Genomic DNA, 16,860 nt, shown 5'->3' on the forward strand with positions numbered 1-16,860 from the left:
GACTCATGTTTGACTCAATCACACACTGAACAGCTGTCGTAAAAAAAAAAAAAGTTTATTTTTTTTCTTGGTCTTTATAGTGACAGTTTTACAAAGCAGTAGTACAGAGGCCGTTTGTGAGATGCCTTTTTAAAGCACTTGTTGCCACTGGAATATATTTCTATGAGCTCGCTGCTTGGTTTCGAAGCATCCAGGTGGCAGTAGTACAAAAAACTGAGGTCACTCACCACCTGTTCCTTCACACATCTCATGATCTTCAACTATGAGACTGTCGGCGGCTGGATTAGTTTTGTCTGATGTCAGTGCACAGCGGCTGCCGTTGAGTTCATGACAATGACTGCTTTTCCACACAAGTACAGTAACACATCAACAAACACAAAGCACGAGATTAATATAACGGTACAATATGCAAAAATAAAATAGAAAAAAGATGTTTTATGTGCATCTCTAATAGTTTTATAGCACCAGTGTGATGATTTTATAGCACCAGTGATTTATACAATCATCATTGTTCTTTGGAGTATATTTATCCGTACACACAGGATCTACTGGGCAGCCATACATGTGAGAAGAGAGACAGAAGGAAAAACTTCAAATGCAGAAGTGCTTTTGGCACAGGAGTAATGAGTTGTCGAGGAAAAACTGGGAGGAGAAAGTAGGTAACAGGAGGTGGAGGATGAGTGGTAGAAAAAGCGGCAGTATCTGGGCAGGTAGCGTCCCTGATCTCCGTCCTCAATCAGCAGCCACCGCAGCTCTTCCCACAGCTTCCTCCTAGTGATGAACACTGGCCGCTCAGCGCCGCCACGCCACAGCGAGAGAACTGGTCACGGCACAGGTCCGCTAAACACACAGAGGCAGAGGAGTTCAAATGACAGGCCTCAAGATGCAAACACACAGAGAACACACAGTAAGAGAGCAGAGTGAACCCACCTCTGAGCAGCTCTTCATGTGCACACACAGTCCTCACGCAGACCTCCTTGTTGATGACGTACACCCGTCGCAAACTTAATGAAAAGCACATGTATGAGGTCACAAGCGAGGCTGAAACACTCACTGAGGTGCCAGTTAAAGGGCTAGTTCACATAAAACAATGCAACCAGTCATTTTCATGTCTGTGAACACTTAAAGACAACATCTGGCAATATTCTCTGTTTTTCTTCCTGTCAACAAATCCAATGCAAAAGTCAAAACCAACAATGAATTGATCAACAATTAATGTCTGTGTAGCCAAAACCTGATTCTGATCTCCACAGCACTGTGTCAGCCTGGCTGCACCAATGATCATTCTGCTAAGGCTTGTTCGTATTTCTTTAAACCAATCACAATTGTCTTGGGCGCTGAAAAGCCACAGATTTAGTGACTGTGCGCCTGCAAGATAGTGTTGTAGGAGTTAGGTTTGCACATGCGGAGGTGAGCCCTGACATTAAAATATTTAAATCCCTTAAGAAGAAAAGGTAACAACGACCCGGTTAGTGTTAGGGTAACGTGCCACTTTCAGTGTATAGTTTGTTAACTTATCGCAGACATCTGAAGGTGCCACCTCAAATAGGCGACCAATTGCAACGCTCCTAACCAAAGTCTATAACCTCTGAGTCAGACTGAAGTCGATATGTCTTATTCCTCTGTGTCCAAAAACTATTGAATCAAATAAATAAACCACACTGCTGCAGTGTTAGTCCCACAAACTATCATGCTGCTGTAAAAAACACTAACTAGCAAACCATGTGTATTCATCCATGGCTGAAAATAGCCCGCAACAAATGAACTATTTCCTCATGTTTGAGAAATGTTTGCTGCCAACAACAGTGCCCAGCTGTTTCAGGAAATAGCCGAGCCCTTTGTAAAGAATAAAATTCTATATACCAGGGGTTCTCGAACGTATTACTCAAAGGTCCTTTTCTGGTTTTTATTTTAGTTCTGGGACAACTGCCGATACTAAAATAACATTTCATCAGTTAATCAATAACACATCTCTTACATCTCACATCTTTAGTAAGTAGTTATTAAAAAATGCTGCAGGAAAACACCTCAGAAATTGCCAGAGATAGGTCCCTCGCAGACCTGTGAAAATGTTCCTACATAGAAAAAAACTTTCCCCTTTAAAATAACCTTTGTGGCCAATCGAGAATAGATTTCTGAGTTTACGATGCACCTGAACGCACCATGAGTATCAAACTCTGACACAGACAGCAGAGGAGAGACGCAGAGATAAAAATATCTATGGAAACATTCAGCTTCAGAACATATTGTATTCTTCATAACACGAGGTATGGGCAGGGATTGGGTCCTGACTGACTCACCATTCGGTCAGGGTGCGAACCATAGTCCGGTCTTTACGAAGCCCTGGTATAAACCATAATGTAGCCTACTGATAAGTGGAACATAATGTTGGTTTTAATCGTTTTATAGGATTTGTTGACAATGATTAATATCCTTATCTTACTTACATATTTGAAGGACATCCAAGCAGAGATAAATCCTTTTCCTAAACATTTTTACATCTAGTAGAAACATAAAAACTCCAACCTGCTATGAAACAGAGGTATTTTTCCGAGAATAAATCTCCAAATCTGTCTAAATACACTGTCTATGAGGAAATGATGCTAAACAATTAGAAAAAACAGACTTTTTAACTCTCTGAGTGCACTCTCATACTTGAAAATTTTGAATTTTTGGAGATTCACACTTTGTTATCCTCCCAAGTCCAAACTTCAGAGGATAACGACTGGGTTTTTTAATTGTGGGTTGCTCATTTAAAAGGTCACCTACCTGTAGAAGCAGAGGCTGTTCAGGCACTGCTTGCATGGCTTGTGAACAGAGTAGAGTCTGGTGCAGGGATACTGCTCCTCTCTACAGTCTGGAAATCAAACACAAGGCAAAATAAGTTCTCCATTCAAGCTAAACAACTGATTATCTGTCCTCCTTTTGTCTGAAGTTTCCTTACCGAGAGGGCCAGGCTCTGTGGGCTCCGTCTCCAAATCAGAGTCTGACATCCACATGGAAAACAGATTAACAAATGAGTTCGACTTGAATATCATGACTCAGACAGGAGGAGAGTTCAGCACATATACCTGATTTTTCTGGACGGAGCACTGGATTGAGTCGAACCTGCTGCTGGTAGGTTCCAGGAAGGGAATCAGGATTGTCTGGACTATCTGAACAAGACAGAATGGAGTCGCTTTAATAAGAGAAAAAACACACAGATGTTTAAATGTGAAAGTAACATTCAGAACATTTTATTGAAGCTTTACCTGGAAAATAATCCAGCCCATACTCATCTGTGAGGCCATAAAATGAGCAGGAGAGAGAAATGTTTCATGAGATCAGCATTGTGAAACCAATTACAGTCAGTCACACACACACACACACACCCACACACTTACACAAAGCCCTGCAACATATAAAATGAACCACCTGCATGCCAAAAGTGAACAAAATGAGCAGTCTGAGAGGGTGTAATGCATGACTTCATATGCAAGATGTTTACAAATAATAACATGCAGAGTGCTCAAAGTGCTATTTACACTGTGACAACAGTTGCTATGCGGGAGGTAAATAACAAGAACGAACTCCTCGAGGCGAGGTGACACATCAGAGGACAGCGAGGAATCGGGAACAGATGTGCAGAGCTCTGATATAAACCGATGCTGAGCTGGAACGATCAGAGCCAATACGCTCTTAACGAACTCACCCAAAAAAGGAATCGGTTCCTGGTACGGGGCCTGGGCGAGCAGCAGAACTGTTGACATTTCAGAACAATAAAGTAATCACAAAGATGGAGCAATGAGTGAAGGGAAAGAGGGGAACGTTAGTAATTACTCTGAATACTGTAACTGAGTACTTTTATGATGAACTAGTACTTTTATCCTTGAAGGATAACAACTACAATTTAAAACACTGAGAACACACAAACAATAAGAGGCAGATTAATGTGATTTTTACATAGTCTCACTTTAAAGGAGAAGTTCACCCAAAAATGAAAATTTTGTTCTTAACTTCTCCAAACTAATCCCTGTGTTGAAGTCGGGCGATATTTCATAGTTCACAAACATTTCTGGAGCCTCGCAACAAGATATTATTTACATCCTCAATGCACTGTCGAGCTTGTGCTAACACTTTTAGCCTAGCTGCTATAGAGAATATTTCGGCTTAAAAAAGGGTGTAAATAACGTCTGTTCAAATAAATTTGGGATCTCTGTGTTTCCTGAGTCTTGGATTACGGCAGACAAGCTGTATGAAGATACTTTATACAATCTTTCAGTTGTTTGTTTTAAGTTTTAAAACAAGTCCCCATCTACTTCAGATGTTCAGGAGAATGCTGCAACGCTGAAAAGTTTTGAAACTTCACCCGACTTTACATGAAGGTGAGTTGATAATGTTATTTCTTGGGTGAGAATTGAATGAATTCAAAACACACCCTTACCCAGATTGATGAACTCATCCACCTGCAGTGTTATTCATCCATCTAGCTTGTTTTGGTGCGACTTGCCGAGTTTCCTTCAGTTGTTAGAAACCTTTTTTAGTTTGATGGGGGAACTATTTTCTTTCTGCCGTACCACATCCGCCAACCATATCACCGTGCAGAAAGAGGCGTGCATTTACTCACCGACAGGAGGCTCATGCCTGTGACATTAAACGTGAAGGCCAGAAACTTGGTCCATGCAAGTGTGCTAACGCAAATGACAATGCCCGGCCCAGCTGGCACAAACACGCGTCCCCAGTGAGCAAATTTAACGTGCGCTTTTACACACAGTTGGAGGTAACAAATGTCAGTCCTCAAAGAGGCGATAAAGAGCTAATCTAATATGTTCCCATGGCAGCAGTAGTAAACAAACAATGTATCTGTAGAGGAATGTGTGCACAAGAGGAAGAGAAAAAGAAATGGACAAGGAGAGAAGAGAGGCGGTGATGAAATGCCTTAAATATGCTGATGCATGCGGCCATGTTGAGCTAGAGGTTCCTAAGCCGTGGTTGTTTTGAGCAGGAGTGAATCAAACAGACGGATCAGTTTCTCTTGTAGTGTCATGCTATAGCGGCCGCAGGCTGCGGCACTTGAAAATTGTGACTCGGTTCGGTCACGATTTTCAGAAACATCCCAGAACGCAGCAACGCGTGAAACCAACACTTGAAGCGTCTGTGCTCGCATACTTGCGCAGGTCATGTTCCTTGGCCGAGCTTCGACGTTAGCTAGCGCAGCTGAATTGCTCATTAACTCAAAATCATTGTTAACGAGGGCAGCATCAATAGTTCTTCGAGTTTAAATAAAGGTTTGAAAGTTGGCTAGCCTCTCGTCCATGATTAGATGCACACTTCTTTCTGCGCGGTGATACGGCTGGCGGGTGTAGTTTGGTAGAAAGAAAATAGTTCCTGCATGAAACTGCTCTCAACGAGGTCTGTGTATTATCTTGAGTGACCGGGTCATGATTTCTGGGAGGAGACATTACTGCTGAGTTCTTCACATTAATTTTATTGGCGCTTTGAGCACCCAGTCCCATCTGGTTCAATTATATTCAAGGGAAGGCAGGCATCTCTACAGCTGATATCTCCAAAACTCTGCATCTCACACCAAAACAATCCAGATGGATAAACAGCACTTCAGGGAAGAAGACAAATATGTATTTTTGATTTTGGGGTGAACTGTCCCTTTAACTTTGATTGTTGTATATAAGTACATCGGGGGGGATAAATGTATTTTTTCAGGGGCTTCAGTGGACAGTATGGTGCAGTTACCTGGCATGCAGATGAGCAGGAGGACTCTCATGGTCACTCTGGGAGGTAGACTGACTTGAACACTGGAGGGGAGACGAGCAGAGCATCAACAATCAAAACAGAGCAACACGAGGGGGAATAATAAAGCGCTTAGTGTCGGATATTCTTTTGCTCTCCTGAACTCCCCTCTCCTCTCTTTCCCCTCGCTCTCTGTCACCTTTCCAACCCCCCACTGCTCTCCCCTCTCTCTGCCCCCACCTCCACCCCTGTCCACTGGCCCCAAACAGCCATGGCAAGAAAAAGAGGAGGGGGAGGAGAGGGGGAGAAAACTCTGACAGCAAGAATGTGGCCCGTCTGTCTTCCCTAAGAACAATCTCTCTGTTTTCCTACTTTTCCTCACTGCTGCTGCAGCAGAGCAGACAGTCTCGGGGCTGCATTCCAGGAAAAGAAACAGAGGACCCCTCAACCCCACCCTTCATCCCTCCCTCTTTCCCTCCCGCCCTCCCTCTCTCCGTCTGTCTCCACATCCTTCATTTCCCTTCTGTCGCCCTCACTGGTCATTTCCTCGAACCCCTCACCCCCCCCCGCCCTCCTTTTCTTTCTTCTTCACTCCACCAAGCGAGCAGAGCCTCTCAGGATGAGTGGAAATGACATGTGGACAGAAAAACATGAACACTGACAGCATCCCCAACGTGTAAAAAAACAGATTTTAACTTTTGGTTCAGCTGTCAATGAAACTCTTGACGTCAAAAGTGTAACATACAGTAAAATCCATTACCTTAGCTTCCTGTTACACTAACTACTTTTCCATTTTGTGGAAAGTATGAACGCCCCTCCTCCTCCGCTGCAGCATGCACACAACATGAAGCAGTTAATTTGGGCTTTTCTTTTTTTTTTTTTTACACATCCTACACTGAGACCTCTCATTTTACATTATCATGAGGCCACACTGGACGCAAAACATGTGATTTGAACACTGTTTGCACAAGTTGTGCATGTGTACCAATAAATCTGTGTGTGTTTGTGTCCCTGTGCGTTTGCACACACACACATTCTTCTTGTGCATCACAGTGGCTATCGGAAACCATATGTTTTCACAGCACACATCTGGGAGCGATTAGCCCCCCTCTCCCCAATTGAGTCCTTCCCTTCCCAGCTAGAGACCCCATCCCCCCCTCCACCCCCCACCTACACACACACACACACACACACACACACATGCACACACACTCATTAGTAAGAGTTTCTGAGGTCAGCAACAGGAGGTGCACTGCTGTCATCTATTTTACGCCTTTTGTTCTCATGCAGCACTGACAAATAAATAAATAAGTCTTTAAAATCATCTTTCCATGTGCCCTCATCGACCCCCATCCTCTCTGTTTTTTTTTTCTTGGCTCCCTCTCTCCATTGTAGTGCCATTACTGCAGGCTGTGCTGTGGAGTCCCTCCTCCTTATTCTCTCCAGTGAAAACACAGGACCACATGTCAGCTCTCCACAGCCATTAACATACACGCAAAGTATGCATAATTATCCGGAGCAGACTGATAAACGCTCAGGAGCATTCACAGCATTTAAAACGTGGACTGGGCTGCAGGAAATCTGTGCACAATCACCTCATATGAGCTTTTTTCCCCCCTCCACAGCTCTGTCTGAATCAACATGTGCATGGCATAAAAATAAAAAAGTAGGTGCAATTAAACAAGAAACTAAAACATGTAAAGATAGAAGTTTTTTCCAGAGTTTCTTACCTAACTTTGCTTCAGTTTGCTCCGGCTGTCCTCAGCTCTCATGCGTCCTCTGAGTGCAGGAGGACTCGCAGCGCCACATTGTACCACCCCGCATCTGTAGTCTCCTCCCCGTCCAGGCCAACCTCCAGCCTGCAGCCTGCAGCCCCCAGTGGTCCCAGCACCGACCCGCAACAACATCCCGACACCCCGACAGAGCCAAGGATCACAAGTATGGATGAGCTGATCGGATACTGGTCACCACCTTTCAAATCAAGTGAAAGTCGAGGAAAGTAACTAAGTATATTTACTTATTCGGTAAAAATTTGAGTATGGCCTACTTTTCACTTCACTTCATTTTTAGAAAAGACATCTGGACTTTTACTTATGTCAAGTTTACAAACAAAACATGTAATCAGTAAAGTATGATATTTTATTACAAATTAAACTACCTACTTTAAGTATATAAAGTACTTGAAAATGAGCTCCACCTTCACCAATGACAGCATTAAAGGTGCAATATGTAAGAACTGGCCACCTCTCAAATTCACACCACAAACAGATATCAGCATGTCACCAGTGTAACTGCTAACTGCTGCAAACTGTAGCTGCTTTTAGCATGTTAGCTCAATTAGCCATGAAGCTAGCGGTCCAAACTGGGAGCTCAATGGTATTTTTTTTTTTTAAATGGGCTAGCTACTAACTGAGCTACTAATTTCAGTAGATATCTGCAACACGATACGTAAACACCTTTAATGTAACATCAGCATTCTTATTTCTTCACATTCTGTTGATAATTTTTCTTTTTATGATGTTTAATTTATGTTTTAATCTAAAATTCTCACATATTGCACCTTTAAATTTCTGCTTATAGGCCTACATCAATTATAATCAGAATCATCAGAATCAATCAGAATCAGAATACTTTATTAATCCCCGGGGGGATGATCCAATTAGACAAAAAGAGCGTACAACACTGATAGGAGCGACTCTGCATGACGAATACTTTTACTTTTCATACTTTAAAGCAACATTTGGTGTGATTTGGCACCCCCCACATTCACTGTGGTAAAAACAAATCCCAGTTCTGTAACCGTTTGTCAGACGTAATGTAGGTGCTAGCTACAAACAAAACTCTTTACATCATAACAATGTCATGTGTTGAAAACGCTGTGACTATACCCTCTCACTGAAGTTACATAGTGCAGACACATTAGTGATGGGGGCTGAGTGGCTGAGACAGAGACACCATTCACCCTGTGACAAGACACTGAACCTATAGCTGAAGATTATTAATGGAAAATGACTGAACACCTCTTTTATCTAATACTCAATATGAGGTATTGTATAGATTGTACATGTAACAGGTGACGATAACACTCGTCAAAAATGACGTGTGGAGTTCCTCAAGGGTCTATTCTCAAGCCTCTTCTATTCAGCATCTCCATATAAAAAAATAATAATAAACTAATACCTGCCTTTATGAGTCTTCAAGTGAACCCAGGAACACTTTGATCAAACTGCTCATTTGCAGCTCAGGCTCGGCAAAATACTGACATCTAGAGGACACTAACCGCTAACAACAGTGGATGTGTTTTAAAGAAGATGATGTGTGATCAAAGCACCATCAGTGACAGCAAATAACAAACACTGAACACAGCTGAGGGCATTTAAAACTATTTATTTTTCATCAAAACATAACTGCAGTTGGTATGTTGGAAGATCTGAGGGAACACAGACTGTATGTTGGTGAAGCAGCTGCTAAGCTGAAAAGCAACAAGCTACAAAAAATGTTTACACGCACAAAGAACGCCTCTGTTTGTACTTAAATATGCAGCATCACGTCTCCCAAGTGCACTAACAAACACACAGAAGAGCTGGAGATAAACGCCTCTGTTATGGTACATGTAAGACTCAGACACACACACTCTCTCCTGCATTCATACTGTACATGTGCGTTTGTGTAACACCAAGTCCTCCAACCACCCCCACACACACACACTCATTCCATTACAGTTTGCTATTCAGTGTGGAGGTGGTGGAGCTGACTGGTGTTCTGGCCCTTCAGACCTCAAAAAGCATTTTTTTAATCAAGATATCATTTAATCATGGAGGGAAAAGTTGTACAAGAGGACGACGGAGGCTTCAGACAGCGACGGCCCTCTTCTCCTTGTACGTGGCCATCATCTTCTTGATTTCAGCTATCGCTTTTCCAGGGTTCAGTCCCTGAGAGGAACACGAGAAAGACCAGGATGAGGAATGTATGATACAAATCATGAGCTGTGGACTAAATGAAGCTGTAGATGTGTGTTACCTTGGGGCAGGTTTTGGTGCAGTTCATGATAGTGTGGCAGCGGTAGAGGGAGAACGGATCCTGCAGCTTGGACAGACGCTCCTCTGTGAACTCATCTCTCGAGTCAATCATCCAACGGTACGCCTAAGAGAGCACAGGATGTAAACCCATGAACGCTTCTGGTTATAATTTTAATGTTTCATTTAATCAGTGATCCCTGAATGCTTATGTCATCAGACACACACCTGCATCAGCACGGCAGGCCCGAGGTATTTGTCTCCGTTCCACCAGTAGCTGGGACAGCTTGTACTGCAGCAGGCGCAGAGAATGCATTCATACAGCCCATCCTACAGGAGAAACGTGAGAAAAGATATTTATTTTCACCTGACTTTAAGCACTGGGAAACTTTTTACATATATGTAAAGAGTGGTGTACCAGTTTCTGTCTGTCCTCCACAGACTGCAGGTACTGATCCTTCCCCTCCTTTGACCCGTCCTTCCTCTTCAGGTAGGGTTCAATAGACTTGTACTGGGCGTAGAAGTTACTCATGTCCTGCAAACACAATTGTACGATCAAGGACCCGGATGGAAGATAAATATCTGAATTAAGTTAAAATTGATTTAGCTGCCGACGCAGCTTCATGTCTGTGTCTGACTGACTTGATAAGGTTCAAAAGAGGCTGTGAATGTGTCTACAAAGAAGAAGTGCAAAGTTTTTTGAAATGTGGAACTGCTATCACTGTAATATTTAGTAGTACGTCAAACGTTTCCATAAATGATGACATTAAAACCACAAGTTTATAAAACCAAAGAAAAAGAAACATGAGTCACAGAAAAAGTGTTGATACTTTTGGCAACTGTAACTTAGAGAACACATTTGTGCGTCCATGTTTTAAAGAAATTAATGGTGGAGTAACGTGTTATCAGTTGGAGTCAGTGACACCTGTTGAACAGTTCAGTGTGTAGTGGATGTTTACTCACAGGTACAAGATCCTTCACCACATACATGTGTGGCAGAGGGTAAATCTTAGTTGGCTTGCTAATGTTGGTGTCAATCTTGTTGAGGCAGGCAAGTGTGTTTCCTCCATTAATGTTCATGGCACAGGATCCACAAATACCTGCATTTAAACAAAAATAATAGAAGCTTTTAATATCATTTCTGAGACAAGACATTCTTAAGGCAAAAACACATGAAAAATGGACATGTGTTGTTTATTACTGTAGGACAATAACATATCTTTTTTGGGGGGAAAACATGTCCAGAAGAGTAGAGTAAACTTAAAGAAAAAGAAAAAAGAAGAAAAAGAAAGTACATCCACAGAACCAATGTCCATAACTTAGGTAAAACCCCCTGAATAAACAAGTTGATAATTATTTTGGTAACACCCTTCCTGTTATTCACCTTCTCTGCAGGAGCGGCGGAAGGTCAGAGTGGAGTCCATCTCATTTTTGATCTTGATGAGGGCGTCAAGAACCATCGGACCACAACTATATAAAGAGCAAAGACAGTCCACAATATCAAGACATGAAAGTGTTAAAGGGGTCATCTCTGAAAGAGCAACATTTTAAGGTTGAGGACTCTTTTTGCTGCAGTGCCATGTTGACAGAAGTGAATTGAGAGCATCCCAAAGCTAATTAGAGGATCAGAGGAAGGACGAGGACTGGCAATATGCCAGGCTGTCAGATCCACCTTGGTTTAATCTACCTGAAGGCTGTTCTCAGTTCGTTAATGATGCCCTCTGTTTACATGAACCTAGGCACTTCTTTGAATTTCACTCAGCAATAAGCCTCCGCCAGTGCAAGTGAGCATGATCAACTAATAGAATTGCTATTAAAAATTGCCTTATCCTCCAGTATAAACTAAAAAGTATAGGCAGAGATTTGACTTGAGTGTCAGTGCTTAACTTGACAAAGTCCTCTCCACGTCATCTCTTACTAAATTGTTAAAAATCTACATGCAGGCCATAATCATCATTATACCTAGATGCCATGTTTCAATGACTTTTGAATTCAACATCCCTTTTTGTTTAATAGGTAACCATGGAATTAATGCAATCATACACTCAAAGTGTCTTGAAATGTAAGTGTATGGAAAATACAGTGTTAACTTTTGAATATAAGTACACCTTGTTGTGCATCATCACTTCTCTTTTTATGTAGACGATGAACAAGAACAAAGGTTGACACATTGCAGCACATAACGGGGCAAAGTGACAGGCAGTAACACCTACGTGTTGAGATCGATGTCGTATGTCTGCATGCGGGGTTTGTCTCCTGGAGTGTCTGGGTCCCATCTGTACACCTGGAACTTCTTTATTCTGGGTTGTGCTGCTGGAGCCGCTGCTGTTTGGGCATACCGCACCGCCTGACAGCCGGGACAAGGAGAGGGAAAAACAGGATTGTTTAGGCACTCTGCTTTTTTCATTAAACAATATTAAACACTTTGATTAAAAACAGTAACATTATGTATGCACAGTTAGATGATAAACTGACATTATCAGCATCGGCCCTTAAAAAGTTCCTATTAATTGGGCTTTACTTACAAGTCCCTAACAAAGCACATAGAAGAGAAGAGTTTGAGTATTTTTTGTTAAAGCTTGAAAAATATTCTGTTTAACATGGAATACAAATCCCTTATGAATCATGATTTTATTAACTATTGGAGTGGCATTATTTACTAAATATGGCTGTTATTAGACAGGATTAGGTTATAAATTCATTTCTGTTGTCTGGCTGTTTGTTTTGACTGAATTTCCACTGTAAAAGTGTCAGATGACTTTACTTCGCTATAATTAGCTCATTGTTTACAGTTTAGTTGAACTAGTTCCCTGCCACTGTGGGTGTTTATATAGACTTTTAACGTGTTCATTTGTAGCTTAAGACACACCAAGTAATAAACAACAAATATTTATGTTTAGAAGTGGAAGTTGAGTCAGTCTAACTACAGTAGACACTGAGGGCTAGCTAGTTAGTAGCTAGCTAGTAGCTGGACTACGTAACCTAGCCTTCAGAGTATAGACGGAGGCCACCGCTGTCAAACAGGACAGCTCTGTGTTGTGACGTTACTCTGAGTAGAAACTGTACCGGACAACAACAGCTAATTATAAATGTGTATGAATTACAATGATTGTCAACTTACCACCAGTCCTGCGGGGGAGCGGAAAGCCAAAACGCCACAGCGGCTCAAGGACGTGAAGCCAGCAACCGACATTTTGGAGTTTCTCTGACCTCCAGGGCCTGCTATCCCAGCATCCTCCGTGGCTGCGTCACAGCCCTGGCGGGAGCGCTTGTTTGATGAACCGATGTCTCCCGGCTGTAGAAGCACGCGTTAAAGAAAACCGTTAATTTTTACGCTATGTTTTACCTGTCACGTTTTCCCCATGTCTTTCGTTGTTTGTTGCCCATAGTCATCCATGGCAATATTTTTTGTTTGTTTGTTTTAATCATGGCGCGGGCTGTTTCTTGTCTTTTTCACAGCAGAACCCGGGCGGACACACGCACATCAGACGTCCCGGCGTTAAATCGAACGAACTCCGTGCGTCCTTGTCAGTGGTGGTATGGCGTGTGGATCTGAAGACACATAACATCGTGGAAGGTGGGCTGAGGTGATTTAATCCAGTATTTTTTAACTCATTACAAACAGATTGTGGTGCAGTAGTGAACCCAAAGAAGAGACATGGTTTTCCTGACGCTGTCGTGTTGGATCCGAAGCCGTGGACCTGACAGATACTGGAAAGTTCAAGAAGTTCTCAAACATGCACGGGTAAGGCTACGACTACTTCCTGGACGAAATGGGGCCAGCTGATGTAACTGTTACTATATTTCATGTTGTTATTTCTGAAATGATAAACTAGAAAATCAGTTCTATTTTTATTTATTTATTTATTTATTTTTAGCTGTTTAGAGACGACTCATGTGACTCGATCCGGTCACAAAGATGCCTCATCACCCTAATCTAATATTAACATCAATAATGTCACTCATTTCGGTGAAGTCATCCCTGTTGAAGTCATCTTCCCTGTCGGTTCCTCCTGCAGCACTTCAGAGGCAGAAAGAACCGCTGCTACAGTCTGGCTGTCAAGGCGGTCAGAAGAGCTTTCGTCTACGCCACCAAAGGTCGCAGGCTCAAGCAACGTAACATGAGGACGGTAAGGCACAAATACAAACATCCTCCACAGCTCTGAAGACAGGGCTGTGAGGTAGGCTGCAGTCTGAGACCTGTCAGGGACATTTAATGTGTAACAACTGTAAAATAGCTTATTTTCTACTGTTGTATAGTCCTGAGAGATCATCTCTCTCAGTACAGAGACATGCATGCCTCACCTAAAGGGGTCAAAGTCTTTGGGAATAATGTTATTTATTAATGTTATTAATGTTATTAAATCAAAACAATTGATATTATTTTATTTCACCAGATTAATACACTTTACAATACTAGTTTGCAGCATAATGTGCAATGTCACTCATCAATATTAAGTGTGTTAGTACGTTTGTATATATTCCTATATTTATATCAGACTTTTCTCTCTTGTTTTTGTTTTTATTATGCAATACTGGATATTTTCATCTCTTCTAGGCTAAAAAATTAATCAAATTGAATGATACAAGAGTGAAAAGTCACTCTTTGGTTTGACTGATCGCCTCTCATGTCCACACTAAATGATTAGTGATGATTAGCACACAAGTCAATGTGCTACTTACGACATTTTATTAAAGCGATGCTTGAGTAATGTAATCGTTATCATTTATTCTATTTGCTGTGCTCTTGTTTCTTCAGCTCTGGATCACGCGCATTGCAGCAGCATCGCGAGAGCACGGCATGAAGTATCCTGCACTAATACACAACCTCACCAAGGTCAGCCGTGTTGAACATTACAGTTCTGTATCACCCCTCTACATTCTTAAGGCTGTTGGTTGAATCTATCTTTTTGTTAACACATTTCCTCTCTTCCTCCTTACAGACTAGCGTTCAGCTAAACCGACGTGTTATCAGTGAACTGGCCATCACAGAACCTCGGTCATTCCTCTCACTTGCAACGCTGGCACGGGCGCGACAGCAGGAAGGCCTCCGGGCAGCGCTGGGCGACGGCAAAGAGCCTGCTGGTGTCTTCTCCCGAGTTGTTTTGCTACAGTAACGGACTTAATAAAGTTGCAGATTTCCATTTGTTATGTGGTTTAAAGAACAGTTGCCTTGGATTGTGGAGATGTTCATCAAAGTCTTTTTCATATATTCATATACAATTAAATTAGTTGAATAATTTTGATAATTTTTGTGATATTATTATTATTATTATTATTATTATTATTATTATTAATCATTATACCAGGGTTGCCTAATGCTCAATGATTCACATAAAGGACCCATTTTGACAACAGAGTCTGGTCGTTGGTCGCTTGGTGAAAAAAACAAACAAACCCTAACCCTTCTCCCACTATTGAGGCCCATACTGACAATGCTGGCAAAAGGCAACTCTTCAATATTTTTGCACTCACAAGGACATAATCATAATCCAAGATGGCAGCTGACATTGAACAGCATAGCAATTGTTAGTCGACTCACCTGCTTCTGCTCCATGTGCTGTTTTCAGTCCAACGTTTCTGTCCCGTGTACCAGAGATCTCTGGCTGCAGTTTTGCCTGCACAGTCCTTCACAACAACCCTCCTGAATACCTCCAGTATCGTGATTGAGAATGTGATGATGAATTTCCACAAACCTCCCTGTGAATATTATGCAACCTTTGTGACCAGTCACCACTGTTTTCACCTTGTGAGTCTGTGTGTGTCATCATGGCAAATTGTGGTCCTGGAGGGAGGCTGTGGACTGATTTTGTCAATGTGATTTCATCAATATGTGCAAGAAGCAGTCATGAAACTTTGAAGGTCTGAAGTTCGGATCAAAATGAAGTTGAAGTGCGAAGGGGCGTCGTCTGACCCATGAGTTTTGAGTATTCACGTAACTAGATCCCATTTTGCGATGGGATCACACAGCCCCTGTCAAGATGTTGACTCTCGCCCCATGAGTATTCAGTAGTCATTACATTGAGTACTCGGTACTCTTGGGTCAGACCACACGCATTGTCGAACGCAGAGTTCATTTTGATCTCATCTGTACACCTGTAAAGTTTTGTGACTGCATCTTGTAATCGGTAATGCTATCGCACTGACAAAATCTGTCCATAGACCAATACGAAAACACCTGATGAATTACTCAAAACTGCTCCTGTGGTACTTCCAGCTACAGTAACAGTCACCAAGACCACATTTAACCATGATGACACACACGCTGACGAGGTGAAGACGACACCAGCCATGCTGAATCTGCTGGTAAACATGTTACAGTTCACCTGTTTTACTAAACTCACCTCTTTCACGTCTCATTGCACCGTACACCGATCTGCTGTCATGGTTTGTGTGATCCGATCACCAGATTGTCTCTTGTTAACTTATGATTTGATACTGTTGGATTGTGAGTTATTTGGAGGTTGGGAAGAAGAGTGACCTCCAGATTTATCATGTAATGACTTTTGTCTGTGTGTAAATATATAATTTACCATTTGTTTTTGTCCTATGAATATTTAGTTCATTAAACATTTTGATATATATTTTGTTGCCCTCTGTGGTGATTCTCTTCATCAGTCACATTCTGAGCATGTGATGTTGAGAGGTAGTTAAATTACATCAGACACCACAAGGACACAAGGAAAGTGAGTATCTTAAAGGGGCACTGTGTAGTTTTGGAAAAGAAGATCAAACTCAGAATTTAAATATTTACAATATAAATGAGGAAATTATACAAACTCACAAGTAGATATATATTTTTTCTATAACTGAATAAACAAGCTGTTCTCAGAGGAAAATACGGTCCTCAGAACACTGTACGAAGCTAGAAAGGTGGCAGGGTCCGCCACATATCAACAAAGTAAAACAGTATGAAACTGTTGTCCTTTAAGGTCAGTCTGTTTATTCAGTTCATTCAGTCATTAAAACAAAGATAGTTTGTTTATTTAGTTTGTTTAAACATAAGATCGTCTGTCTTCCCCAAAACTATGTGCAACTTTAATATATCCACCAGTGGTTTGAAGACCAGACAGTCCAACATTTCTGATGAATGCTCCCTGCTAGAAAAACAAAGGTC

At 41.8% G+C, this 16,860-nt stretch overlaps 3 protein-coding genes across 3 annotated transcripts; 1 reads left to right on the forward strand and 2 right to left on the reverse strand.

Annotated features, from left to right (window-relative positions):
* Window positions 1–34: 34 nt before the first annotated feature.
* mfap2 (microfibril associated protein 2) lies at window positions 35–7,549 on the reverse strand. The gene is made up of 9 exons (XM_084349226.1): window positions 7,458–7,549; window positions 5,731–5,792; window positions 3,692–3,739; window positions 3,252–3,278; window positions 3,072–3,155; window positions 2,945–2,986; window positions 2,770–2,857; window positions 931–1,004; window positions 35–840 (listed from the first exon to the last, which is right to left on the reverse strand). The coding sequence occupies exons 2-9, from the start codon at window positions 5,759–5,761 to the stop codon at window positions 737–739; spliced, it is 498 nt and encodes a 165-aa protein (XP_084205352.1). The 5' UTR covers window positions 5,762–5,792; window positions 7,458–7,549; the 3' UTR covers window positions 35–736.
* A 1,549-nt stretch (window positions 7,550–9,098) lies between these two features.
* sdhb (succinate dehydrogenase complex, subunit B, iron sulfur (Ip)) lies at window positions 9,099–13,011 on the reverse strand. Its single transcript, XM_084348327.1, has 8 exons — window positions 12,865–13,011; window positions 11,957–12,090; window positions 11,128–11,213; window positions 10,707–10,843; window positions 10,162–10,278; window positions 9,972–10,073; window positions 9,748–9,870; window positions 9,099–9,659 (listed from the first exon to the last, which is right to left on the reverse strand). Exons 1-8 carry the CDS (start codon window positions 12,934–12,936, stop codon window positions 9,579–9,581), a joined length of 852 nt encoding a protein of 283 aa, XP_084204453.1. The 5' UTR covers window positions 12,937–13,011; the 3' UTR covers window positions 9,099–9,578.
* Window positions 13,012–13,257: 246 nt separating this feature from the next.
* On the forward strand, window positions 13,258–16,327 carry mrpl20 (mitochondrial ribosomal protein L20). The gene is made up of 4 exons (XM_084348328.1): window positions 13,258–13,488; window positions 13,763–13,873; window positions 14,503–14,580; window positions 14,687–16,327. The coding sequence occupies exons 1-4, from the start codon at window positions 13,402–13,404 to the stop codon at window positions 14,858–14,860; spliced, it is 450 nt and encodes a 149-aa protein (XP_084204454.1). The 5' UTR covers window positions 13,258–13,401; the 3' UTR covers window positions 14,861–16,327.
* The last annotated feature ends 533 nt before the right edge of the window (window positions 16,328–16,860 follow it).

The sequence above is a fragment of the Pagrus pagrus genome, assembly GCF_965226575.1.
Source record: "Pagrus pagrus genome assembly, chromosome: 3".
NCBI classification, from domain to species: domain Eukaryota; kingdom Metazoa; phylum Chordata; class Actinopteri; order Spariformes; family Sparidae; genus Pagrus; species Pagrus pagrus.

Excerpts from the sequence above, each read along its gene's own strand:
- mrpl20 (XM_084348328.1), top strand. The coding sequence starts at position 13,402 with ATGGTTTTCCTGACGCTGTCGTGTTGGATCCGAAGCCGTGGACCTGAC. Across the intron at positions 13,489-13,762 it reads AAGTTCTCAAACATGCACGG|CACTTCAGAGGCAGAAAGAA; the intron begins GTAAGGCTACGA and ends TTCCTCCTGCAG. Across the intron at positions 13,874-14,502 it reads AGCAACGTAACATGAGGACG|CTCTGGATCACGCGCATTGC; the intron begins GTAAGGCACAAA and ends TTGTTTCTTCAG.
- mfap2 (XM_084349226.1), bottom strand. The coding sequence starts at position 5,761 with ATGAGAGTCCTCCTGCTCATCTGCATGCCAG. Across the intron at positions 3,156-3,251 it reads TGGGCTGGATTATTTTCCAG|ATAGTCCAGACAATCCTGAT; the intron begins GTAAAGCTTCAA and ends TGTCTTGTTCAG. Across the intron at positions 2,987-3,071 it reads GCTCCGTCCAGAAAAATCAG|ACTCTGATTTGGAGACGGAG; the intron begins GTATATGTGCTG and ends TGTGGATGTCAG.
- sdhb (XM_084348327.1), bottom strand. The coding sequence starts at position 12,936 with ATGTCGGTTGCTGGCTTCACGTCCTTGAGCCGCTGTGGCGTTTTGGCT. Across the intron at positions 12,091-12,864 it reads GCTCCCCCGCAGGACTGGTG|GCGGTGCGGTATGCCCAAAC; the intron begins GTAAGTTGACAA and ends CCCGGCTGTCAG. Across the intron at positions 9,660-9,747 it reads GCACCAAAACCTGCCCCAAG|GGACTGAACCCTGGAAAAGC; the intron begins GTAACACACATC and ends TGTTCCTCTCAG.